This window comes from Nycticebus coucang, chromosome 12 (assembly GCF_027406575.1).
Source record: "Nycticebus coucang isolate mNycCou1 chromosome 12, mNycCou1.pri, whole genome shotgun sequence".
NCBI classification, from domain to species: Eukaryota; Metazoa; Chordata; class Mammalia; order Primates; family Lorisidae; genus Nycticebus; species Nycticebus coucang.
In genome coordinates this window covers 81,883,657-81,910,402 of record NC_069791.1, presented here as the reverse complement: position 1 = coordinate 81,910,402, position 26,746 = coordinate 81,883,657, and the positions used below count along the sequence as shown (strand labels likewise).

Genomic DNA, 26,746 nt, shown 5'->3' with positions numbered 1-26,746 from the left:
AAGCCCTGGCTATTGCTATTTACCACATGCCTGGAACACCCAAATAAGGCGCTTACACAGATGTGCACAAAAGTATACAAGACAGATGTGAACTCAAGGAATTATCCCTAGCGTTTTTTTTTTTTTTTTTGAGACATAGTCTCACTTTGTCATCCTTGGTAGAGTGCATGGTGTCATAGCTCACAGTAACCTCAAATTCTTGGACTCAAGCAATTCCCCTGCCTCAGTTTTTCATTTTTAGTAGAGATGGGGTCTCACTCTTGGTCAGGCTGGTCTTGAACTTGTGAGCTCAAGCAATCCACCTACCTTGGCCTCCTACAGTGCTAGGATTACAGGCATGAGCCACGGAGCCTGCCCTATCCGTATTGTTAAAGTGCTGAAAAGCAAAAAAGTGTGGAATGTTACAAGAGATACAATGTAGTCTGAGGGCAAGGAAGGCTTCTGGAGGCAGTGGTGTGACCCAAGATATATGTGTGTGTAGGTTGTGACTGGATGGAAGAAAAGAGAAGCAAGTGTGAGAAAGCCCAGAGTGGAAAAGAGTCTGTAAAGAGAACAGTGACTGGAGCACAGAGGGTTTGGGAGAGATGAAGCTGGAGGATTTGCCAGGGGCTTACCATGTGGGGCCAGGGGTCTCAGAAAGGAACTTCAACAGAGCCAAGAAAGGGCTTGGAGTGGGAGAGTGACTTTCAGGTTTGCACTTGGACAAATTTCCTCTGGCTGCTGTGTGAAGAAACCGTCTTCAAGTCTCTGTTCAATCTCCACCTCAACTCGGCGCCTGTAGCTCAGTGGCCAGGGTGCTGGCCACATACACTGGGGCTAGGGGGTTCAAACTGGCCCGGGCCTGCCAAACAACAACTACAACAAAAAAAATTAGCTGGGTATTGTGGCAGACGCCTGTAGTCTCAGCTACTTGGGAGGCTGAGGCAAGAGAATCACTTAAGCCCAAGAGTTGGAGGTTGCTGTGAGCTGTGACGCTACAGCACTCTACTGAGGGCGACATAGTGAGACCCTGTCTCAAAAAACAAAAAAAACAACCCTCCACCTCACCAGAGACCCCCTTGTCTAAAATGGCCACAAGGAGCTCAGTTAGGAGGCTGGTGCAGATCGCCAAAAATCCAGCATTTTTACTTGACAGAAAGGTTACAGCACAGCAGCTGTTGGGATAGAAGAGAGCAGGAGGCTGGAGGACTCAGTTCAACTGGAAGTCTTATTTGCATATCACTTTACATAAGACTGAGAAACAGCAATTCTCCTTATCTAAGAATGGGGTGCGGAGGCAGTTGGAGATAATGGTAATGAGAAGAGGGCTAAAGTCCCAATAAGCCAGTTCTTGGGATTGTAACTAATTATAAATCATTAAAGACTTAGGGTCTCCTATGATACTGAAGAGAAACTGATGAAATAGAGAAATATTTAAGTTGTGATGAAGAAGACTTGGTAGCTGGAGGTGGGCGCTGAAGAAAAGGGAAGGGAAGGGGGGCTCAGTGCCCGTAGCACAGTGGTTATGGAGTCAGCCACATACACCGAGGGTGGCGGGTTCAAACCGGCCTGGGGTAGCTAAACAACAATGACAACTGCAACAAAAAAATAGCCGGGCGTTGTGGCAGGTGCCTGTAGTGTCAGCTACTTGGGAGGCTGAGGCAAGAGAATTGTTAAAGCCCAAGAGTTTGAGGTTGCTGTAAGCTGTGATGCCACAGCACTCTACCGAGGGTGACATGGTGAGACTCTGCCTCAACAAAAAAAGAAAAGGGAAGGGGATGCCTACGTTTCCGAGTGGATAGTGGTGTCATCTTTTCGGAGCAGAGTGGAGGAGCAGGTTTTGACATTCATTTTCTTTTCTTTTCTTCTTCTTCTTCTTTTTTTTTTTTGGTAGTTTTTGGCCAGGGTTGGGTTTGAACCCACCACCTCCGTATATGGGTCCGGCGCCCTACTCACTGAGCCACAGGCATCCACCTAGTTTTGATATTCAGATCACAAGTTCACTTTTGTCTGTGAGGCTTGGGGGGCCTCCTGTAGGGGGATTCCAAGAGCTAACAGGTTCTAAGCTGGGTTTAGTCCTTGGCTTAACAGATGGTAATTGGAATGCACATGGAAATCATGATAAATTACCGGAGCTTTAGAGATTAATGCTCTTTTCCTTTGAGATTGCTTTAGGCAAATTATCAGAAATGCTTGGTGAGGTGTGGCTCACGCCTATAATCCTAGCACCTTAGGAGGCCAAGAGGGGGAGGATAGCTTGAGGTCAGGAGTTAGGGACCACCCAGAGCAAAAAGAGCAAAACCCGTCTCTACAAAAAATAGAAAAATTAGCCAGGAGTGGTGGCACACGTCAGTAGTCCCAGTTACTCGGGAGGCTGAGGCAGGAAGATCACCTGAGCCAGGAAGTTTGAAGTTGTAGTGAGCCATGATCCCCCTGAGTGAGGCCTGGTGCCCCCTCCCAAATGTTTACATGCAAAAGCTTTCTGGTTACAACCAGGCTTCCTCACTCACCCAAATGGTTCTCTGTGTCCAACCCCCAGCCACTTCTAGCAAGAAAAGGCCCATGCAAGCGGGGGAGGGTTCCTGGAAATTGAAGCTTCTTCCGGTATCTGCCTCTGCTTTTGAGAATACATTGGATGAGGGAAGGCAGTTGAGGAAAGAATCCTTAGGAACCCTCACAATTAATTGATTGAGAGGTCATGAAATGTCCTGTAAGGAGAGTGAGACTGAGAGGCCAGGGAAGTAGGAGGTAGAGAAGCCTGAGCAAGGCTGGCTTCACAGAAGGAACAGCTGTTTGAGGATCAACTGTCTGCCAACTTCTGCTAATTCTTCCTTTTCAGTATCTCTCTCCTCCCATCTCCACTGCCACCTCCTGGACAGTGGGCCCCTTACACTTGGGTTATTGCTCCTATCTCCAGTCTTGCAGCTATCCTTACAAGCACACCATGCATCCTGTTAAATCACTCTTTGTAAAGTGGAGCATGGTTCATCCCAATCCCCTGCTCAAAAACTTTAAATAGCTCCCTCTCCGGGCCAGCCGAGGTGGCTCATGCCTGTAATCCCAGCACTCTGGGAGGCCAAGGCGGTGGATTGCCTGAGCTCACAGGTTCAAGACCAGCCTGAGCAAGAGTGAGAGGCTATCTCAAAAAATAGCTGGGAGGGTGGTGCCTGTGGCTGAAGGAGTAGGGTGCTGGCCCACATGCTGAGGTGGTGGGTTCAAACCCAGCCCTGGCCAAAAACTGCCAAAAAAAAAAAAATAGCCGGGCATTGTGGCAGGCACCTGTGGCCCCCACTATAGGGAGGCTGAGGCAAGGGAATCACTTGACCCTCAGGAGTTTGAGGTTTCTGTGAGCTGTGGTGCCACAGCACTCTACCAAGGGCGACAAAATGAGACTCTGTCTCAAAAAAAAAAATAGCTGTCTCCTTCGAACTAATGCCTCATATCTCTCCTTTAGCCACTTGCATCCAGGTGGCCTCTCCAACTCAACTTGCTCACTCATATATATATATATATATATTTTTTTGTAGAGACAGAGTCTCACTGTACCGCCCTCTGGTAGAGAGCCGTGGCGTCACATGGCTCACAGCAACCTCTAACTCTTGGGCTTACGCGATTCTCTTGCCTCAGCCTCCCGAGCAGCTGGGACTACAGGCGCCCGCCACAACGCCCGGCTATTTTTTTGTTGCAGTTTGGCCGGGGCTGGGTTTGAACCCGCCACCCTCGGCATATGGGGCCGGCACCCTACTCACTGAGCCACAGGCGCCGCCCAACTTGCTCACTCATAAAGACAACAAGCTGATCTATTCACTTTACCCTAATCTTCAACTTTCTGAGGTTGTGTCATCTTCCTAGAGTGCCTACCTTCATATCTTATTTATTTATTTATTTTTTAAGACAGAGTGTCACTATGTTGCCCTTGGTAGAGTGCCGTGGCGTCACAACTCACAGAAACCTCAAACTCTTGGGCTTAAGCTATTCTCTTGCCTCAGCCTCCCGAGTAACTGTGACTACAGGCGCCCCCCGGCCCCCCGACACAATGTCTGGCTATTTTCTTGTTCCATTGTTGTTTAGCTGGCCTGGGCCAGGCTTGAACCCGCTAGCCTCGGTGTATGTGGCTGGCACCGTAACCACTGTGCTGTGCTATGGGCCCCGAGACTATTTTATTTTTTGAAACAGAGTTTTACATTGTCACCCTTGGTAGCATCATGGCTCACAACAACCTCAACCTCAAACTCTAGAGCTCAAACGATTCTCTTGCCTCAGCCTCCCAAGGAGCTGGGACTACAGATGCCCACCACAACACCCAGCTATTTTTAGAGATGAGGTCTAACTGGGGCTGTGGCTGGACTTGAACCTGTGAGCTCAGGCAATCCACCTGCCTTGGCCTCCCAGAGTGCTAGGATTACAGGCATGAGCCATTGTGCCTAGCCCCATATCTAAATTTTTCAAGGTTAGGCTCAAACAATACCTTCTCTAGGAAGCCTTCCCCATTCCCTACAGGGTATTCTCTCTGATCCTTCGTGAGTTCTTTGACCACCTTTCTCAGGCATCACAACGCTCTGCCATATATATATATATATAATATATATATATATATATATTTTTTTTTTTTTTGTAGAGACAGAGTCACACTTTATGGCCCTCGGTAGAGTGCCGTGGCCTCACACAGCTCACAGCAACCTCCAACTCCTGGGCTTAAGCGATTCTCTTGCCTCAGCCTCCCGAGTAGCTGGGACTACAGGCGCCCGCCACAACCCCCGGCTATTTTTTTGGTTGCAGTTTGGCCGGGGCCGGGTTTGAACCCGCCACCCTTGGTATATGGGGCCGGCGCCCTACCAACTGAGCCACAGGCGCCACCCTCTGCCATATTTTTTATCAAGCTGACAGCTCATGCCCCAATGAGATTACATTCCCTTTTATTTATTTATTTATTTTTGAGACAGTTTCATTCTGTCCTTTCAGGTAGAGTGCAGTGGCATCACTATTGCTCACTGCAACCTGAAACTCCTGGACTCCTGTGATCCTCCTGCCTCAGCCTCCCAAGTAGCTAGGACTACAGGCATGTACAATGCCCAGCTAACTTTTCTATTTGTAATAGAGACAGGGTCTTGCTCTTGCTCAGGTTTGTCTTGAACTCCTAAGCTCAAGGGATCCTCTCTTTTGGCGTTCCGAAATGCTAGGATTACAGGTGTGAGCCACTGCCCATGGCTGAAATTACATTCTTGGGAGGGGGCTGTGCCATTTTCCCTCCTGTTTCTTCCACTCCACCTAACAGAGGGACAAGCAGGAAGCAGGTAGAGGAAATGCTGGTCAGGAGAGCATGCTCACTGACATTCTTGTATATGAATAAGAGGTTGAGACTGAGGTTGCAGTGAGCTATGATGACATCACTGTAGTGTAGCAAGGGTGACAGTGAGATTCCATCTTCATTTTATTTATTTATTTATTTAAGACAGAGTCTCACTAGGTCGCCCTTGGTAGAGTGCCGTGGCATCACAGCTCATAGCAACCTCAAACACTTGGGCTTAAGTAATTCCCTTGCCTCAGCCTCCCATCTGAGGCTACAGATGCCCGCCAAAACACCCACCTATTTTTTTGTTGCAGTTGTCATTGTTGTTTAGCTGGCCTGGGCTGGGTTTGAACCCACCAGCTTTGGTGTATGTGGCCGGCGCCCTACCCACTGAGCTATGGGCACCGAGTGAAATACCATCTTTAAAAACAACAACATGGCTTGGTGCCTGTAACTCAAGCGGCTAAGGCATCAGCCACATTCACAGGAGCTGGTGGGTTCAAATCCAGCCCTCGCCTACCAAACAACAATGACAACCAGAAAAAAAAATAGCCAGGCGTTGTGGTGGGTACCTGTAGTCCCAGCTACTTGGGAGGCTGAGGCAAGAGGATTGCTTAAGCCCAAGAGTTGGAGGTTGCTATGAGCAGTGATGCCATGGCACTCTACCCAGGGCGACAGCTTGAGACTCTGTCTAAAAAATAAAAAATAAATAAATATATATATATATAATAAAAACAACAACATAGGCTCGGCCCATAGCACAGTGGTTACGGCACCAGCCACACACACCAAGGGTGGTGGGTTTGAACCTGGCCTGAGTCAGCTAAACAACTGCACAAAAAGGGCAGCGCCTGTGGCTCAGTGAGTAGGGCGCCAGCCCCATATGCCAAGGGTGGCGGGTTCAAAACCAGCTCCGGCCAAAAAAATAGCTGGGCGTTGTGGCGGGCTCCTGTAGTCCCAGCTGCTCGGGAGGCTGAGGCAAGAGAATCGCGTAAGCCCAAGAGTTAGAGGTTGCTGTGAGCCGTGTGACACCACGGCACTCTACCCGAGGGCGGTACAGTGAGACTCTGTCTCTACAAAAAAAAAAAAAAAAAAACTGCACAAAAAAAATAGCCAGGTGTTGTGGTGGCTGCCTGTAGTCCCAGCTACTTGGAAGGCTGAGAGGCAAGAGAATCACTTAAGCCCAAGAGTTTGAGGTTGCTGTGAGCTGTGCTGCCACAGCACTCTACCAAGGGCGACATAGTGAGAATCTGTCTCAAAAATAAATAAATAAATAAATACGACAACATAGGCCAGGCATGGTGGCTCACGCCTGTAATCCTAGCACTCTGAGGGTGGGGGAAGAGTGGTAAGGCAGGTGGATTGCTTGACCTCACAAGTTCGAGACCAGCCTGAGCAAAAATTGAGACCCCGTCTCTACTAAAAATAGACAAACTGGGGCAAGAGGATCGCTTGAGCCTGAGTTGGAGGTTGCTGTGAGCTAAGACAGCACTCTACCAAGGGCAACAAAGTCAGACTCTGTCTCAAAAAAAAAAAAAAAAGAAAGAAAGAAAAAAACATGTTAGGTATCAATGGTTTTCCCAAACTACAAAACAAACCACCCCCCTCATTATGTAAAGTACATCTGAAGGCTGAACTTGACCTTTAAAATGTTAGTTTGAGACCCTGAAATACAGGTTCCAAGTATTTCTCTATTTAGGCATCCTTTAGAGCTTTCAACACAATTTTACATCAGCAACTCTATACCTACTTTACGGATGAGGAAACTAAGGCTTGGAAAGGTAAAGTGAATTGCTCAAGGTCACGTACCAAGCAATTAATAGCACAAGATCAGTACCAACTCAGTCAGACTATGGCCTACCACCCTCTCTTCTGAGGGTTATGAGAGGAGAGTCTAAATAAATGACCATCATCCATTTTTTACTCAACCCATAATCTGTAACATGGGACCAAAAATCCCTTCTTCACAGAAAACACCAAACTGAGTGGAGGAAAGGGAGGAACTGAATGAAAGCTTCATTGGGGCCTGGTGCAATGGCTGATGTCTAGAGTCCCAGCTACTTGGGAGGCTGAGGCAGGAGGATACACTGAGTCCAGGAATTTGAGGTTATAGTGAGGTATGATCATGCTACTGCTTGATGATTGCTGGGCAACAGAGAGTGACCTGTTTCAAAAAGAAAAAAACTTTATCAGGGCTTCCTAACTTGGTCTTCTAGGGTGTGCTTTAGATAGTAAAATTTAGTAAGAGCATGTATATGCTTGTGCCTTAGACTGCTTGGCTATGAATCCTGGCTTTGGACTCTCACCGTTTAACCTGAGCCTTAATTCGTTTGTAAAATGGAACATTGTTAGGATTAAAAGAGATGATCAGTGTACAAAGTAGCCTCAGTAGAAGGGAGCTGTTATTTATTGTTCTATTCTGATTCTGGGGTGAGGGTATCAGATTCTCTAAGGGATTCTTAACCTAGAAAGTTTGTGAACAGATGGCATAGGTATTTCGAAGCTTTCTCGAAGCTGTCCTCACGTAAAAGGAGCCAGGCTACAGAAGTAGTCTGCCATGGCAAACAGAGGGTCCAGACTCCATTACTAACATACTTTAGCTCACGGGGTGATCTATAAAAAAAGTAGAGGTTGGTGGTGGTCCGAGTTGGCAGCCGCAATGCAGCTCAAAGTAGATTCAGTTGCAATGGGTAAAGACGCTGCACTGCGGGGCCGGTGTGAAGCCTTCAGGCGGACTACATCTCCCAGCATGCCTTACCCTTGGGCGGCACCCTACGCTTGCACGCGAGCCTCCCCGCCCCCTCAACTCCAGTTACTGTCTCTCGCGAGACGACGGGCCGCGCCGGCGGTAGCGATAGCGAGCTGTGGTGACTGTGGTGGTTGTGGTGGTGGTGGCGGCCGAGAGGGCGGCGGCCATTTTGGTGAGGCCTCGGGAGCGACGGCGGCGGTTCGCCGGGAGTAGCGTCTCCCTTTATTCCTACCCACCGTCCGCATCTCTGTGCCGTGGGAGGAGTCAGTGGAGGCAACGCGGTGGCAGTAGCCGTGGTCCCCAGGGGAGTTTTAAGGCCGCGAAGGCAGCGGCCAAGAGGGGGCCCTCCCCCCTCCTTGGAGGGAGGGGGGTGGTGCGCACGCCCCCGAGGACGCAGGTAAGGAGAGGGAGACAAGATGGCGGATGCTTCAGTTCCCCCTCCCCTGACGGTGACTGCGCGCGCATCTTTCCGCCACCGCCTCCCCTCCCACCTTCCCGGGGTGCTGCGCGCGCACCTTCAGCCGGGGCCCCGGGGCCGGTGCGTGAGGCTGTCGGCGCGCACCCATAGAGACAGACTGAGGGGGGTCAGGCCGGCCGGCAGTGGGCCCCGGCGCGTCTCTTCCCCCTTTCCCGCCCTTCTACGCACGCGTGCCTGAGCGAGCGAGGGAGCCCTGAGAGGACAGACCCAGGTGCGCTCCTGCCCGCCCACCCACCCCAGTACCCCCTCTGGGGCGCGCGGGAAGAAGGGGGGCGTGGGATGAGTAGTCGGGGCACGCGCCCACCCTGTCCAGTAGAGAACCAGACCTGGCGACACGCACCCTCCCCTCTCTCTGCTTTTCGCGGTCTGGTGATGGGGGGCTCCCTGATGGGCTTGGATGAGGGCCTTCCCAGCCTGCGACTCTGGGGTGTCTGGCTTTGGGTTCTGGCGGGAGCCCCTGGGCCGTGCGCGCTGCCAGCTTACTCCGCCTCCAGACGCGCACGCGCGGGCCCCTCCCCCAGTCGGGCGCGCACGTTGGGTGGGGTGGGATTCTAGGAGGGGGCGGGACCATCTTAGGGCTAGTGGTAACTTGGGCAGAGGTCAGGGGTCACTCCAGGTCAGTCCGCTGGGAGCGATTGAGAGACTATAATGAAGACTTGAGGTCAAGAGTTCAGGCTTTTGGATTCTGGCTAGATCGGTTACTGGGAATATGTTGTGGAGGGAGTGCATCAAAGGCGGCACTATGGTTAAACTCCTTAAACACAGGGAAAACTCTTCCGGGCCTTGTGTGGGTTAACCCTGCCCTTTTCCGGCGCATGGTTCTTGGCTGTGTGGCCTCTTGTATTTGACTGCTCCTTAATACTCTTGCTTAATAATTCTTGCTGTAGTTCTTGTGTTTGGAAAGTGGCTCATGGCGCAGGTATAGGATTTACAGGATCCTCCCCTGAACCCTGGTTTATCTCCTGTAACCAGCATGTTTGTTTTTTTTTTTTGCTGGGAATTCCAGTCTCATTCCTGACTGAACTCACTTCTGCGTTCAGTCCTTACTGGATTAACAAGCAGGCAAACAGAATCTTTTTCAGTTTGTGGTTGTGACAGCTTTTTTTCTTTGCTTTATTTGCCCTCCATTATATGGGTAGAGCCCTTTATACTTAAGGTTTTTGAACTTTTTTTCTTTGCCTCTCCTTTCCCCTGCAGGAAGAAGGAATTTGAGGTCATTCTATGGAAATCTTTTTTCCACTAAACATGTTTGTTTTAATTTTGAAATGTGAGCTATTACTGTAGTTTCTTTTGTCTTTGAACTGAGTTGAGTATGTTAAAAAGTCTCAAAAAGCTGAAGTAAGTAATACATTTAGATAGATATTAGCAAATGTGGATTAGTTCCTCACTGCTATTTTCCTCTCCTTCTCTTTCAGGCCTGATTCCTCTCAGTTCAGCGGCACCGTGGAAGTGCAGACTTTCATAGGGGGTGTGGTCTCAGCTCACACAGGTGAGTAGTTGAATATCATTTTGTGTACTGATGCTGATAGGAACCATGTTCGAAATGAGAAAAATCATAGGTCAGCTTGTGGATTTTTACTTGGGGAGCTATGGGAATATCTATATGTGATTTTACTTTTTTTTTTCTTGAGACAGTCTCACTTTGTCACCCTTGGTAGAGTGCCATGGCATCATAGCTTATACCAATCTCAAACTCTTGGGCTTAAGTGATCCCCTTGCCTCAGCCTCCCAAATAGCTGAGACTATAGGTGTCTGCCACAACACTCAGCTGTTTTTTTAGAGACAGGGTCTCACTCTTACTCAGTGAGTAAGAGTGGTCTTGAACTCTTGAGCTCAAGCAGTCTACCTGCTTTAGCCTCCCAGAGTGCTAGGATTATAGGTGTGAGCCACTGCACCTGGCCTGCGTGTGATTTTTCTGTGGAGGGTTTTCTTTGGAATGGAACAACAACATAACTGTGACTGTGGATATGGAAGATTTGGTTACCCTGGCTCTACCAGGGAGAGTAGCAGCTTTTCTGTGGTTGGCATCAGGCTTTTTTTTTTTTGTTATTGTTGTTGTTGTTTTGAGACAGTCTCACTGTGTTCCCCTGAGTAGAGTGCTGTGGCATCACAGCTCATAGCAACCTCAAACTCTGGGCTTAAGCAAGCAATTCTCTTGCCTCAGCCTCCCAAGTAGCTAGGACTACAGGCACCTGCCATAATGCATGTCTATTTGTTGTTGTAGTTGTCATTGTTGTCTAGCTGGCCTAGGCTAGGGTCAAACCTGCCAGCCTTGGTGTACATGGCTGGCACCATAACCACTATGCTACGGGTACCCAGCCATGCTTTTTTTTGGGGGCGGGGGGGACAGTCTCTGTTGCACTGGCATCAGGGTGCTATGTCATCAGCCTAGCTCACAGCAACCTCAAACTCAGGGGTTCATGTGATCCTTCTGATTCAGCCTCCCAAGTAGCTGGGACTACAAGTACCTACCACAACTCCCAGCTAATTTTTCTAATCTTAGTAGAGGTGTGATTTCACTCTTGCTCAGGCTGGTGTCTAACTCCAAAGCTCAAGGGATCCTCCTTCCTCTGCCTCCCAGAGTACTAGGTACAGGCGTGAGCCACTGTACCCCCGCCTAGGCTATCTGTTTGAAAAAGTCCTTCTGCCCCTCCCTTACTGTGTGACCTTCTGTAAGTCATAAGGTCTGGATTTCCTAACTTAAAAAGTAGAGATAATCCTTGCTTAGATGCCCATTTAAGAGGAGTAAAAGATGTAAAGAAAAAAAAAAAGGTAGAGATAATACCAGAAGATAAACTCATTTATTTATTTTTTTGAGATAGTCTCACTGTGTCATCCTGTAGAGTGCTGTGGTGTCATAGCTCACAGCAACCTCAAACTTTTGGGCTTAAGTGATTCTCTTGCCTCAGCCTCCCAAATATCTGGGACTACAGGCATCCATCACAATGCCCGGCTATTTTTTGGTTATAGTTATTGTTTAGCAGGCCTGGGCCAGGTTCGAACTCACCAGCCTGGGTGAATGTGGCCATTGCCTAATAATTGAGCTATGGGTGCCGAGCCGTAAGCTCCATTTAGGTTAGGGATCTTTTCTGTGTGGCTCTATCCTCAGTGTGTAGAAGGAACTAAATAAATATTTGTTATGGTGTGCAAAGTATCTGGTTCATAAAGTAGATATGAAGATTGTAGAGCACAGAGTATCTGACACATAGTAAATGCTTAAGAATGTAACCTAAGGCTGGTCGCAGTGGTTCACACCTGTAATCCTAGCATTCTAGGAGGCTGAGGCGGATGGATTGCCTGTGCTCAGGAGTTAGAGACCAGCCTGAGCAAGATCGAGACCCCGTCTCTAAAAATGGCTGGGCATTGTGGCAGGTGCCTTTTGTCCCAGCTATTCAGGAGGCTGAGGCAAGGGAATCGCTTAAGCCCAAGAGTTGGAGGTTGCTGTAAGCTATGACACCACAGCACTCTATCGGGGTGACAAATGAGACTCTGTCTCTAAAAAGAAATGTAACCTATAATCACTGTTCATCTTTATTCTTTAATGTAATTTGTGTTTTTTACCCAAAGAATTCTTTAATCTCATTTATCCAATTTGTAACCTTTTGATCCTACTTTAGGTGCTCCAGAGGCTGGTGGACCTGAGCGGAGGCTGGGACGCCCTGGTGGGCCCCGGGCCCTGGAAGGCGGGTCCCGGTGGCCGGTGGCCCAGAATGAGGCCAGCTCCCAGCATGCCCTGCAGCCGGACGCCAGCCCCTCGGCAAGCAGCAGTGGTGATAACGACCCAGTCATTCTTCAGGCATCCAACAAGGAGCCTGGGAGTGGGACCATGCAGAGCAGCCCCTCCCCTGCTCACCCTCAGCTCCCAATCCTACAGACACAGGTTTCCAAGTGGGGAGGGTTTCTTCTGCTTCTGCTTGTGAATGTTAGGTCTGAGATGGAAGAAATGTGGCAGTTTGTTGCTGTTGGGTAGTTGAGTGTGGGGAATTATTGATACTTATGTGGGCTGGGCTATAGTATGTCATGCCTATTGGATATTGACATTTTATTTGATATTAATGTAATGCGTCGGCAGAATCAGCACTGTTAGAATGTCTGCATTGTCCAAAGTGATCCACAGATTCAACGCAATCCCCACAAAATACCAATGTCATTCTTGCAGATCTAGAAAAAATAATTCCATGCTTCACATGGAACTCTTGTACTTTCCAAGAGTACACAGACTTCTTATTACCTGAAAAAGGTTGAGTTAGGCCAGGTTGGAAATGGAGGTTGGGACAACATGCTAATAAGACTGTATACTTTGAGAGTAGTTTAACTTTTTTCAAACTTGGGACAGGAAAAACCTTGTGGATAGTGTGTGGGATAAGAAAAACATAGCTTTCAAAATTGGACAGATCTAGGTTTATGTACAGTATGCTTTTGAAGTCCATGGATTTGATATTTATAGTTTTCTGAGCAACTGGGAAAATTTGTGATGGATAGTCATTTTGTCATTTAGCTGAGGTAGGAATTGAGTGGCGTGGTGTGAGGCTTATGTCTGGGAGTGAATTTCGTGAATTCCCTGAGTAACCATGTTTCAGTAGGACTTAGTTTTCTACTTGTCATTGTTTCTGCAATACCTTGTAAAATAATGTGTGGGTGTTTGAGAATAGTGACCAGTCTCCCATTCTCAGCTTCTTTAGTGAAGAGGTTTAAGTGGCTTGGGAATTTTTGGTGTCTCTTGCATTTAGTGGTAACTTAGATTTATTGCATAGGTGAATCTGCCATACTTACTGTGAAAATGGGGAGGAAAATAGGGGGTGTTTATGTGAGTGAAATCATTGAGCCTCTGAAAGGATCAGAATTTGAAATCATAATGCTATATGGTTTTTGTATTTGGGAACTGTAAATGTCAGGATATAACTGTTGCATGTCTAGCATTTACTGTAAACTTGGCTTTGGTGTCTTTTGAGTTGGTTATTAAACTACCCCAAACATTTGAGAAGGTTGTTATTTTATGCTCCAGTTTTTTCTTACGAAGATGGGACAAAATAATGTACTTAAAACATTTAGCACAGTGCTAAGCATTTGTTTTCTCCATTTTTCCCTTTTCCTAGATGGTGTCGGACGGCATGACAGGCAGCAATCCCGTGTCCCCTGCCTCATCCAGTTCCCCAGCCTCTAGTGGGGCAGGTGGCATCTCCCCCCAGCACATAGCTCAAGATTCCTCTCTGGATGGACCTCCAGGCCCCCCAGATGGTGCCACAGTGCCCCTGGAGGGGCTCAGCTTACCCCAGGCTGCTGACTTGGCTAACAAGGGTCCGAAGTGGGAGAAGAGCCATGCTGAAATTGCAGAGCAGGCCAAACATGTATGTATTGGGAAGGCCTATGAAGATTCTTGGGAGTTGTCTTCCCTGAGTTCCCACGTCCCATGGATATTTTGTATTAATTAATTAATTTTTTTGGCCATGCTTAGAATATAGGTTTTGCCTTAAGTTAATATGATTTTGAGCAAATTACTTGAACACTGAGCCTCACTTTTCTTTGCTTTATAAAATAGGGATGTTATTATAGTATATAGACTGTTAAGTTTAAAGGATCAAATAGACATGAAAGTACTTTATAAACAGCAATATTCTTCAAATTTACTAATTTCTACTTATTATTTTTGTCCTGCAGCTTGTGTTACACTTACCAGTGGTAAATGTGGTTTTTGGGCCAGCAGTATCAGCATCAAATGTGAACTTACTAGAAATGAAAGTACGGCCACGAGAGGTGGCTCACATAATCCTACACTTTTCAGAGGCCAAAGTGAGAGGATCGCTTGAGCTCTGGAGTTTGAGACCAGTCTGAGAAAGAGCAAGAACCCTGTCTCTGACTCCCCCACACCTAAAATAGCCAGATGTTGTGGTGGGTGCCTGTAGTTCTAGCTGTTCGGGAGCCTGAGGCTTAGAGGATCTTTTGAACCTAAGAGTTGAGGTTGCTGTGAGCTATGGCACCAGGGCATTCTACCTAGGGTGACAGAGTAAGAGTCTGTTTCCAAAAAAAAGAAGAAGAAGAATAGAAAAAAATTAGCCCAGGGTCATGGTGGGTGCCTATAGTCCCAACTACTCTGAAGGCTGTGGGAAGAGGATCACTTGAACCCAAGAGTCTGAGGTTGATGTGAGCTAGGCTGACATGGCCCTGTGTCCTGGGCAACAGAGAGACATCACAAAAATAAAAAATGCAAATACTGGCTCTGTGCTTGTAGCACAGTGGTTACGGTGCTGGCTATATGCACCGAGGGTGGTGGGTTCAAGCCCAGCCGTGTCTGCTAAAACAACAATGACAACTATAACAAAAAAATAGCCGGGTGTAGTGGCAGGTGCCTGTGCTCCTAGCTACTTGGGAGGTGAAGCAAGAGAATTGCTTGAGCCCAAGAATTTGAGGTTCCTGTGAGCTGTGATGCCATGGCATTCTACTGAGGGTGACATAGTCAGACTGTCTCAAAAAAAAAAAAAAAAAAAGCAAATACTTGGTAACCTTGTTCCAGTGACCCTTATAAAACCTTAGGGTTGGGGTCAGCAGTCTGTTTTAAAAAGCCGTTGAGATGATTCTGGTGCTTGCTCAAATTTGGGAGCTGCTGGCCTCATATTCATGTTTGTTTATCTTTTTGAGGCAGAGTCTGACTCTTCCCCAGGCTCGAGTGCCATATGTCAGCCTAGCTCATAATAACTTCAGATTCCGGGCGGCGCCTGTGGCTCAAGGAGTAGGGCGCCGGTCCCGTATGCCGTAGGTGGCGGGTTCAAACCCAGCCCTGGCCAAAAACCACAAAAAAAAAAAAATAAATAACTTCAAATTCCTGGGTTTTAGCAGTCCTCCTGCCTCAGCCTCCCAAGTAGCAGGGACTTCAGGTGCCCAGCACAAGGCGGCTAATTTTTTTTTTTTTTTTTTATTAGACACAGGGTCTTGCTTTTGCTCAGGCTGGTCTTGACCATTTGAGCTCAAGCTCAAGCAGTTTTCCTTCATCAGTCTCCCAGAGTGCTAGGATTATAGACATAAGCCACCATGACTGGTTCTTCATGTTTTTTCTTTTTCTTTCTTTTTTTTTTTTTTCTGAGAAAGAGCCTCAAGCTGTTGCCCTGGGTAGAGTGCAGTGGCATCACAGCTCACAGCAACCTCCAACTCCTGGGCTTGAGCAATTCTCTTCCCTCAGCCTCCCAAGTAGCTGGGACTATAGGCGCTCACCACAACGCCTAGCTATTTTTTGGTTGTAGTGGTCGTCGTTTGGCAGGCCCGGGCTGGATTCGAACCTGCCAGCTCTGGTGTATGTGGCTGGTGCCTTAGCCGCTTGAACTATAGGCACTGAGCCCATGCTTTTTCTTGTCATGTCATTTACTTTGCTGCCTCAGCTCTGGCTGTCATTTCCTCTGATTTAGGGTGTGTGTGTGTGTGTGTGTGTGTGTGTGTGTGTGTGTGTGTGTGTGTGTGTGTGTGTGTTTTGAGACAGTCTCACTTTGTCACCCTTGGTAGAGTGCTGTGGCATCATATCTCACATCAACCTCAAACTCTTGGGCTCAAGCAAATCTCTTGCCTCAGCCTCCTGAGTAGCTCATAGGGCACTCACTACAATGACTGGCTATTTTTAGAGGCGAGGTCTTGCCTTGGCTCCTAGAGTGCTAGGATTACAGGTGTGATTTAGGGTTTTTTGTTTTTGTTTATTTGAGACAGTCTTACTCTATCGCCCTGGGTAGAGTGCTGTGTCATCACAGCTCACAGCAACCTCAAACTCTTGGACTTAAGCAATTCTCTTGCCTCAGCCTCCCAAGTAGCTGGGACTACAGGCGCCCGCCACAATGCCCAGCTTTTTTTTTTTGAGACAGGGTCTCAAGCTGTCACCCTGGGTAGAATGCTGTGGCATCTTAGCTCACAGCAACCTCCAACTCCTGGGCTTAAGTGATTCTCTTGCCTCAGCCTCCCAAGTAGCTGGGACTGTAGGCGCCTGCCACAATGCCTGGCTATTTTTTTTTTTTTCTGGCTATTTTTTGGTTGCAGCCGTCATTGTTTGGCAGGCCTGGGCTGGATTCAAACCCACCAGCTCAGGTGTATGTGGCTGGCGCCTTAGCCGCTTAAGCCACAGGCGCCGAGCGTCAGCTGTTTTTTTTTGTTGTAGTTGTCATTGTTGTTTAGCAGGCCCAGGCTGGGTTCGAACCTGCCAGGCCCGGTGTATGTGGCCAGCATCCTAACCACTGAGCACAGGCGCTGAGCCTGTTCTTATTTTTGTTAAACAGAGTCTTTACCCTCAGTAGAGTTGTTTGGTAGGCCCAGGCTGGGTTTGAACCCATCAGCTCCAGTGTATGTGGCTGGCACCCTAGCCACTGAGCTACAGGCACTGAGCCAAAAATAGTTTTGTTTTTTTTTAAACAGAAACATGATTGTTTAAATTTGGCCTTCTAGGGTATTTCTAAGCTTAATACAGCATGAACGTAGTCTAAGAGTTCAGCAGTGATCATGACCTCTTGTATTTAGAGTCAAGTAGGAAGCATTTGTTCCCTGCTTTTCTGGGAAGCTCCTCTTAGGATATGTTTTCCTAAATCTTGATGTCTATCAGGTGTGCGGATTGTGCAAAATAATGGAAAGAGTTTGAAAACTGGTGTTTGGTGTCCTCAGATCTTTTTGATTCTTAGTTCTGATTCCTAGCTATGATATCAGGCAAATCATTCAATCTCTGACCTTCTTTTTTCTTCATCTGAAGAAAGTATGATACCTATTTGTAGGATTGGTGTGTGGACTAAACACAAGCATAAAACACTCAGTCCAGTCAGTGCTCAGGAATTAAGCCACAGCAGTCAGGTGGAGTATGTGTCCAGGGGCCGTTGGTTGACCCTAGCTTTTCCTCATTAGGAGGCTGAGATTGAGACTCGGATTGCTGAGCTGCGGAAGGAGGGTTTCTGGTCACTGAAGAGGTTGCCTAAGGTGCCAGAGCCCCCCCGCCCTAAAGGCCACTGGGACTATCTGTGTGAAGAAATGCAGTGGCTCTCTGCTGATTTTGCTCAGGAGCGCCGCTGGAAACGGGGTGTTGCCCGTAAGGTATGTCTGCAAGTGGCTCCGCCTTCTGTTTTCTTCTCAGGTTTGTTTTCCCTTGATGGGTAAGTTAATTGGAAGGGAATCTCTTAGAACGGTATAGGTGTTAAGAGGCAGACTCTGATTTTCCCTGACTTCTTGGTCTTGATTATTTTCTTTGCCTGTGGGTGGGTGGAGAGATCTGGCTTTGTGTGTTTTCATATTGGGTCTTATTCCCATAGGTGGTTCGCATGGTGATCCGGCACCATGAGGAGCAGCGGCAGAAAGAGGAACGGGCCCGGAGGGAGGAGCAGGCCAAGCTACGCCGAATTGCTTCCACCATGGCCAAGGATGTCAGGCAGTTCTGGAGCAATGTGGAGAAGGTAAGCAGCAGAGATTGGGAAATACAAATAGCCTGGGATTGATTAGGTTGTTGGATGGCATGGTAGTGATGAATGATTAACTTCTTGAGAGAATGAATATTGTAATTTCATTTTTTTTCTTCTTCTGCCAGTATCTACAGGAATAAATTTTATAATTTTAGGCAACTAAATGATAGTTATATTCTGCATTGAACCTTTTGAGTACTGCGAGGAAGAAAAGACCCTAGTGGCAAAATTGGGCCCTGCCTTTGGGATTGTTGACAGTACTCTTTGACTCCACTAGGCCATCTATTGTATGCAGGGCAGTTAGCATGTGTTTCCTAAAATGTACTTGTGCCATTTACTTGCTTAAATGCCATCAAAGTTCCCTATGTCTGTATATTAAGTTGTAATTATTTTTCAAGTATTACCTGGGTTCTGTCATTATTTTCAGTTTTTTTCTCTTGCATTCAAAATGCCTTTTATAAATCCCTGGCCACTTATACATGCTTTTTGTGGTCCTGGGAATGCCTTTCTCATCATTTGCACTTAAGGAACACTTACTTGTCTCCCCCCCCACCCCCACTTGTCTTTTAAGATCTAGCTCTAGATGGATGCTATGGCATACACCTGTAGTCCTAGCTACTTGGGAGGTTGAGGTAGGAGGATTGCTTAGAGCCCAGGACTTTGAGGCCTTGGTAATGTATTGAGACCCCATCTCTTAAAAAAACAAAAGATCCAGCTCGAGATTGCAAATTTTCTCCAGCCACCTGCGGCTAACAAGGCTGGCTCTTTTATCCTTTTTACTCCCTTTATGCTTTCCTCAGAACCATCCCATTAAATTATGAACCCCTTAAGGTTATTTAGCTCATCCATCCTCAAAGGCCAACCTAGGGTCTGGCATAAAGGAGGCTTCCCTAAATGTTGGGTAAAAGAGTACATAAATAAATGGTTGTCTTGATTAGTCCCTTTTATGACTGTGGCAGGTGGTGCAATTCAAACAACAGTCCCGACTTGAGGAAAAGCGCAAAAAAGCCCTAGACCTGCATTTGGACTTCATTGTGGGGCAAACTGAAAAGTATTCAGACCTTCTGTCTCAAAGCCTCAATCAGCCATTAGCCTCTAGCAAAGCGGGCTCTTCCCCTTGCCTTGGCTCTTCCTCAGCTGCCTCCAGTCCTCCACCTCCTGCTTCCCGGCTAGATGATGAAGGTGTGTGTTCTCTTTGGCCCTGTTACTCTTGCCCATGTACCCTTTCCAGAGCTGAAAAACCCACCCTGTGGCTTGCAGGGCCCGTGGACTTTGTGACCTTGTTCTCCTGATATAGATGGGGACTTCCAACCCCAAGAGGAGGAGGAAGAGGATGATGAGGAGACAATTGAGGTTGAAGAACAACAGGAAGGCAATGATGCAGAGACCCAGAGGCGTGAGATTGAGCTACTTCGACGTGAGGGAGAATTGCCACTGGAAGAGCTGCTCCGTTCCCTTCCCCCTCAGCTGCTGAGAGGGTCTTCCAGCCCCTCTCGAACACCCTCATCTCGTGATAGTGATACCAGAGATGGCCCTGAAGAAGGTGCTGAAGAAGAGTCCTCTCATGTGTTGGAGGTATAGGCAGAAGGGGTGGAGGGAGGGTTCAGAGTGGGAACAGAAAGAGAGGTTCCCAGGCTGAGTTCTGGACTGTGAAGTTAGTTGTGCTTTTGGGGAGTTCTCTCTAGTTAATGACAATTGGGCTTTCATTTGGGGATAGTGAGTAAAGAATCTGGGTTTGGGGCAAGCTGAATTCTGTAAAGGCAGTTTCTGGTGTCGTAGTACAAGAATGTGTTTTTTTTTAGTACAAGAACGTATTATACTTTATTCTTTAAATTGCTGTGTGGTCTTTAAATTGCTATGTGATTTGTCCTTTGCTTTCCATTTTGGTGAAAAGGCCCTAAGATTCCCTTACTGACTTGAAGTTGGGGAGCAGGGATGGTAACCTTGTAGCCTCTCTTAGACTTAAGTGCACTGTCCATATGTCTGAGTGGGATGGTGTTGGGGGCTTTTATTTCTTACCTAGCACTTTCACAGGTCCTCCCCGAGGCAATGGGGCCAGGATTTGGTAGCTGGTGCTGAGAGAAGACCCTTGATGGCTTCTTTGCCCTGGGACTCTACCAGCGGCAACTGTCACTCAATGGGACAGAGATGATTCTGTGACTTCTTAACTTTGTGCCTTTCTTTTATCATTCTAACCGTAGGCCTTCCTTCCTCCTTTTTATCCTTTGCCATACAGGTAAAGCCCCCATCTTCCTCTGTCACACAGCGAAACAAACAGCCTTGGCATCCTGATGAAGATGATGAAGAGTTTACTGCCAATGAGGATGAAGGTCAGGCCTGTTCTTTTTGTCCTGTTGCTCCTTACCCTTGAATTAATTATCTGGACCTAACCTTTCAGGCTTTCTCAACTCTTCCATTTTGACTGTTTATCCATTCCTATTTATCCTCCTCCTTTTCTAGCCGAGGATGAAGAGGACACCATAGCAGCTGAGGAGCAGTTAGAAGGGGAGGTGGATCATGCCATGGAGCTCAGCGAGTTGGCTCGAGAAGGTGACATTCGTGACATATGTTACTGAGGACCCCCTTGTTGTTTCCCCTGTGCAGAGTACCAGGGATAAAGAAATGAATAAGATACTTTTTATCTGCCCTGGAGGAACTGTAGTTCTAATGATAAAAACATACTCTTATGAATAATCCTGAGTAGAAAGTGATAAGCATTTATGATGGAAGTTTGAACGAAGTTAAGGGACCTTAGAGAAAGGAGGAGCTAAGATAAGAAGATATTGGCAATATTTGACCTGAACCTTGAAAGGGAGGTTTAGCAGGTCGATGATGTCCTTCCCAGTAGAAGATGGCACTTCACATGCCATATTTTAGCTAATGTGTGGGGCTAAAGTCTCAGACAAGGCAGTGTTTACTTTTAGCACTAGCTACTAGCTTTGGCTTTGGTAGCTAGTGCTAAAAGTAAACACTGCCTTGTCTGAGACTTTAGCCTAGCAGTGAATCCTAGTCTCAGTTCAGTTTACCACTCAAATCTCTCCTTTCTCTTCCCTCAGAGCAACCAAAAGCTTATCTTTTGTGCTCTTGCCTGTAATTCTAGCACTGTGGGAGGCTGAGGTGGGTGGTTTGCCTGAGCTCATGGGTTTGAGACCAGCTTGAGAATGAGCGAGATCCTGTCTCTAAAAATAGCTGGGCGTTGTGGCAGGTGCTTATAGTCCCAGCTACTTGGGAGGCTGAGGTAAGAGAATCACTTGAGCTTAAGAGTTTGAGGTTGTTGTGAGCTATGACCCCATGGCACTGTACTGAGGGTGACAAAGTGAATCTTTGTCTCAAAAAAATCCAAAAGCTTATGCTTCATATCTTCTGTAGGTGAACTATCTATGGAGGAGCTACTGCAGCAGTATCCAGGAGCCTATGCATCTGATGCCTCTGCCCTAGGCTCTGGGAGCAGTGAAGAAGATGAAGATGAGGAGGTTGATGCTGATAGCTCTGATTGTGAACCAGAAGGGGGTGCAGAAGCTGAAGAGGTTCCTCAGGAGGATAGTAGCAGTCAGTCAGGTGAATGTGTGGTCATGAGGCTGGAGCTGGGGAGGGTAGGCATTAGAGGAACAGGTATGGTGAACACTAACCCTTGGTCTTTTGCTTTAGACTCTGCTGAAGACCAGAGTGAGAATGAGGAAGATGAGCATTCAGAGGAGCAAGAAACAAGTGGGAGTTCAGAATCAGATGAATCTGAGTCTGATGCTTCTCAGGATACCCAATCACAGAGCCAAGCGGATGAGGACGAGGAGGAAGAGGATGATTTTGGAGTGGAGTACTTGCTTGCCCGTGATGAAGAGCAGAGTGAGGCAGATGCTGGCAGCGGGCCGCCCACGCCAGGCCCTACCACCACTCTGGGCCCTAAGAAAGAAATAACTGACATCGCTGCAGCAGCGGAAAGTCTCCAGCCCAAGGGTTACACTTTGGCCACTACCCAGGTATTTCCCCAGGCTCTAACCTCTACTTTTCTTATATCTTGACTTTCTTCTTTCCTAGTGACAGATACTTAAATTGTACAATCATCTTCTTTTTTCCTCCCTGCTAGGTGAAGACACCCATCCCCCTACTTTTGCGAGGCCAGCTCCGGGAATACCAACACATTGGGCTGGACTGGTTAGTTACTATGTATGAGAAGAAGCTTAATGGCATTCTTGCTGACGAGATGGGGCTTGGGAAGACAATCCAGACCATCTCCCTGCTTGCCCACTTGGCTTGTGAGAAAGGTAACTATGTAGGGCTCTTCCTCTTGGGCCTTCTTGGCCAGCTCCCTGGGCATCTTATTTAGTTGTAACTCGAGCTGCAGGAAGGTGAAATACTTGCTATCTTGTGCTGTCTTAGTGGCTTCATTGACTCTGGTCAGTAACTGTATAGAGAGGACAGCATAAGGGCTAGGATTCTTAGGAAGGTCTGTTAGAAGGGCAAATGGTGATCAAGATTAAACCTGAGGAACCAGAACCATGAAGTTTGCATTTCCTTACCATCTGTTATTCTTCTGCTGAACAGGTAACTGGGGTCCCCATTTAATCATTGTTCCCACCAGTGTGATGTTGAACTGGGAGATGGAGCTGAAACGTTGGTGCCCCAGCTTTAAAATCCTCACTTATTATGGAGCTCAGAAAGAGAGGAAGCTCAAGCGGCAGGTTCGGTCTTCTATGTGGTCACTTCTTCCCATTGATGCCTCCCTTATTTTTAGACCCTTTCCTCAGATTGAGTTTCTTTCTCTCCCCTTTCTTTTACTCCATTCTTCTAATGGGACTTCGTCTTTTCTTCCAACCTGATTTGTGTCCTTTGATGACTGTAGCATGTCTTCCTTTTGTTCTCTTTTTTTTCTTCTGTCTGCTTACTTTTTCTCTCTGATCCCTCAGGGCTGGACCAAGCCCAATGCCTTCCATGTGTGTATCACATCTTACAAGTTGGTGCTGCAGGACCACCAGGCCTTCCGCCGTAAGAACTGGCGTTATCTTATTTTGGACGAAGCTCAGAACATCAAGAACTTCAAGTCACAGCGCTGGCAGTCACTGTTGAACTTCAACAGGTAGAGATGGAGATGGGGATTTGCGGGAAGGTTGACTTGGCCTAAAGAACGGGTTGCCTGGGTTGAGGAGTATATCAGAATGCTTGCAAGGTTGTGCCCTTGCTTATCATCTTCCCTTTGATTCCCTCTGTCTCTTTGCAGCCAGAGGCGCCTGCTCCTGACAGGAACTCCTTTGCAGAATAGCCTCATGGAGCTGTGGTCCTTGATGCACTTTTTGATGCCCCATGTCTTCCAGTCTCATCGCGAGTTCAAGGAATGGTTCTCTAACCCCCTTACTGGCATGATTGAGGGCAGCCAAGAGTATAATGAAGGTCTAGTCAAACGCCTCCACAAGGTAGGGTCTGCAACAGTTTGTCAAGTTATTGGGAATATCAAGGAACTAAGGGAAACCAGAAAACCTGTAGGAAGAGGTAGTCAGAGCTAGGCTGACTGCACCCAGTTGTCAAATTACAGTGTTCTAGTGACTAGTCCCTTCCCAGGTTGAGTGACTTCATCTTAGTCATTATTCTGTTCATTTTCTTTAATGATGATGTCTTTGTCCTTATTTTCTTTGAGTAGAAGGATACTGCTGATCAGCCCCTGCTTGGATTTATCTTTACCTGGGCTTCTTCAACTTCATGTTTTTGGTGTGTTCATCTCTCCCCAACCTTTTGGTCTTCTTTGGCTGCTCCTTCTTTGTCCAGCTTTTAAGTAACATCTTTCACCATTCTGATCTTTACTTTTTTGTCTTCTCAATCTCCATCTCATAGGCATACTCGTTTCTAAGGCTTTGACTGTTTCCTGTGATATAATGACTCTCCAATTTTTTTTTTAATTCCTTGACTTTCTAGATCACTAGAACTCTTAAGTTTCTGGTTTGATATCCTAATTGGAAGTTTTTCTCTTGAGCTCACTATGTTCTAAGCCAAACATCCCTGGCCTCATAGTCTGTTATTGCTACTTCATCTTGATCAGTCACACTCATTTGGTAAACAAAGCTGGAAGCCAAGGAATCTTTCTTAACTACTCTTACTTCATTTATCTCCATTCCTTCCATGTCACTATAGACATTGATAACTATATCCTATCAGATTTTATCTCCTGAGATTACAGATTTGCCTTTAGTTTTCTCTATCAAGCCCACAATTTTTGTTCTCAGCTTCTCAATTTATTTTCATAATCTTATAAATTTATTAACTTCTCAAAATGTAGTTAAGTCATCTCTTCTGCATAGTTGGCTTGCTGTTAGTGCTTCCTTATATTACTTGATATGTTCTGTTACCATTATCTTTCTATTTGTCTTCTTAACCGATAACAATAGCAGGTTCCTTGAAAAGAGTGATTTCAGTTGATTCAGCTGTGTGATTGGTATCTGGCATGGTATGATGCATGGCTTCATGAGTGTTTGCTGATGGGTTAAGGCAGTGTTCATCAGGCCAAGACCCAGCTAGAGGGGCTAGGCTGGGACTTGCTGCTCACATTCTCCTGTCAGCCTCTTGCTTATTTTCTTCTAGGTTTTGCGGCCTTTTTTGCTGCGCAGAGTTAAGGTGGATGTTGAGAAGCAGATGCCCAAAAAGTACGAGCATGTTATCCGCTGCCGGCTCTCCAAGCGCCAACGCTGTCTCTACGATGACTTCATGGCACAAACCACGTAAGGGAGGACTGGGGGTAGGCCCAGGGACCCTAGATTGTAGTGGAAGTAGCTGTGAGAATGTCTTATTTATTTTTCTTCTCTCCCCAGAACTAAGGAGACACTAGCCACAGGCCATTTCATGAGTGTCATCAACATTTTGATGCAGTTGCGAAAAGTCTGCAATCATCCTAATCTGTTTGACCCTCGACCTGTTACCTCCCCCTTCATTACCCCAGGCATCTGCTTTAGCACCGCTTCTCTGGTACTAAGGGCCACTGATGTCCATCCCCTTCAGGTAAGTAGTTGCTCTCAAAGTTACTCAATCCTGTATCTCTTTTTTTTTTCTTTTTTTCTTTTTTATTAAATCATAGCTGTGTACATTAATGCAATCATGGGGTACCATGTACTGCTTTTATATACAATTTGAAATATTTTCATCAAACTGGTTAACATAGCCTTCATGGCATTTTCTTTGTTATTGTGTTGAAACATTTATATTCTATATTTAGTAAGTTTCATGTGTACCCTTTTTTTTTTTTTTAAGAGACAGAGTCTCACCTTATCACTCCTGGTAGAGTGCTGTGGCATCACAGCTCATAGCAACCTCCAACTCCTGGGTTTAGGCGATTCTCTTGCCTCAGCCTCCCAAGTAGCTGGGACTACAGGCGCCTGCCACAATGCCCAGCTATTTTTTGTTGCAGTTTGGCTGGTGCTGGGTTTGAACCCACCACCTTCGGTATATGGGGCCAACACCCTACTCACTGAGCCACAGGTGCTGCCCTCACGTGTACCCTTGTAAAATGCTTTTTTTTTTTTTGGAGACAGTGTCACTTTGTCACCTAGAGTGCTGTGGTGTCACAGCTCACAGCAACTTCCAGCTCTTGGACTAGGGCGATTCTTTTGTCTCAGCCGCCTGAGTACCTGGGACTACAGGCGCCTGACACAACGCCCTGCTATTTTTGTTGTAGTTGCCACTGCTGTTTTAGCTGGCCGGGGCCGGGTTCGAACCCATCACCCTTGGTATGTGGAGCCAGCGCCCTACCACTGAGCCACAGGTGCCACCCATGTATTTCTTTTCTTTTAGACGAGGGTCTGACCTTTTTGATCCTTACTCCTTCCTCAATACTGTTTCCCTATTTCAATGCTGTTGCCCTAGTTTCATTGTTTTCTAGCTATGTGATTTGTTTTGTTTGTTTGTTTTTGAGATGGTCTGACTTTGATGCTCCCAGGTAGAATGCCCTGGCGTCATTGCTCACAACCTCAAACTCTCGGGCTCAAGTGATTCTCTTGCCTCAGCCTCCCAAGTAGCTGGGACTACAGGTGCCTGCCACAGTGCCTGGCTATTTTTAGAGACTGGGTCTTGCTCTTCCTCAGGCTGATCTTGAACCCATGAGCCCAGGCAAGCTACCGTCCTGGGCCTCCCAGAGTGCTGGGATTGCAGGCCTGAGCCTCTGTGCCTGGCCCCAATTTACCATTTTAACCATTTTTTTAAGTGTATAGTTCAATGGCATCAAATACATTTATATTCTTGTGCAACTATCATAATCCATCTTAGAAGTTTTCAATCTTCTCAAACTGAAGCTCTATATATTCATTAAATAATAACTGTCCATTCTGTCTTCCTCTCATCCTCTGCATCTGTCATTCTACTTTCTGTTTCTAGGAATTTGACTCTTCTAGTTACTTCATATAAATGGAATTATGGCTTATTTCCCTTAGCATAATGTCTTTAAGATTCATCAATATTTGTAGCATGTGTCAGAATTTCCTTTTTTTTTTTTTTTTGGTAAAAACATAGGCCTTTATCGCCCTCGGTAGAGTGCTGTGGCGTCACAGCTCACAGCAACCTCTAACTCCTGGGCTTAGACAATCCTCTTGCCTCAGCCTCCCAAGTAGCTGGGACTACACAACGCCTGGCCATTTTTTGGTTGTAGTTGTCATTGTTTGGCAAACCTGGGCCAGATTCGAACCTGCCAGCTCTGGTGTATGTGGCTGGTGCCTTAGCCACTTGAGCTACAGGAACCACCCTGTATTGTGAATTTATTGGGATGTCACCCTATTGTAAAAATTTTATTGTATTTTATTTTATTTTTTTTGGAGACAGTCTCACTATGTTGCCCTTGGTAGAGTTCTGTGGCTTCATAACTCACAGCA

The 26,746-nt window shown here is 46.8% G+C and overlaps 1 protein-coding gene and 1 non-coding gene across 5 annotated transcripts in view; both read left to right on the top strand.

The window, feature by feature from the left end:
* Positions 1 to 7,695: 7,695 nt before the first annotated feature.
* Positions 7,696 to 26,746, top strand: part of SRCAP (Snf2 related CREBBP activator protein) — a 42,704-nt gene continuing 23,653 nt past the window's right edge. For 2 of the 4 annotated variants that reach the window (XM_053555003.1, XM_053555001.1), the window contains exons 1-18: positions 7,696 to 8,415; positions 9,912 to 9,985; positions 12,114 to 12,376; positions 13,593 to 13,844; positions 17,359 to 17,544; positions 17,760 to 17,900; positions 18,866 to 19,088; positions 19,204 to 19,481; positions 20,143 to 20,236; positions 20,367 to 20,456; positions 21,276 to 21,464; positions 21,555 to 21,883; positions 21,991 to 22,168; positions 22,449 to 22,585; positions 22,811 to 22,980; positions 23,122 to 23,314; positions 24,474 to 24,610; positions 24,701 to 24,887. In XM_053555003.1, the coding sequence (XP_053410978.1) occupies positions 12,323 to 12,376; positions 13,593 to 13,844; positions 17,359 to 17,544; positions 17,760 to 17,900; positions 18,866 to 19,088; positions 19,204 to 19,481; positions 20,143 to 20,236; positions 20,367 to 20,456; positions 21,276 to 21,464; positions 21,555 to 21,883; positions 21,991 to 22,168; positions 22,449 to 22,585; positions 22,811 to 22,980; positions 23,122 to 23,314; positions 24,474 to 24,610; positions 24,701 to 24,887 (2,838 nt within the window). In that variant the 5' untranslated portion in view covers positions 7,696 to 8,415; positions 9,912 to 9,985; positions 12,114 to 12,322. The other 2 variants (XM_053555004.1, XM_053555002.1) reach the window with 2 other exon arrangements.
* Positions 19,926 to 20,054, top strand: LOC128563005 (small nucleolar RNA SNORA30/SNORA37 family). The gene has a single exon (XR_008373682.1). It is a non-coding gene; the product is annotated as a small nucleolar RNA SNORA30/SNORA37 family (small nucleolar RNA).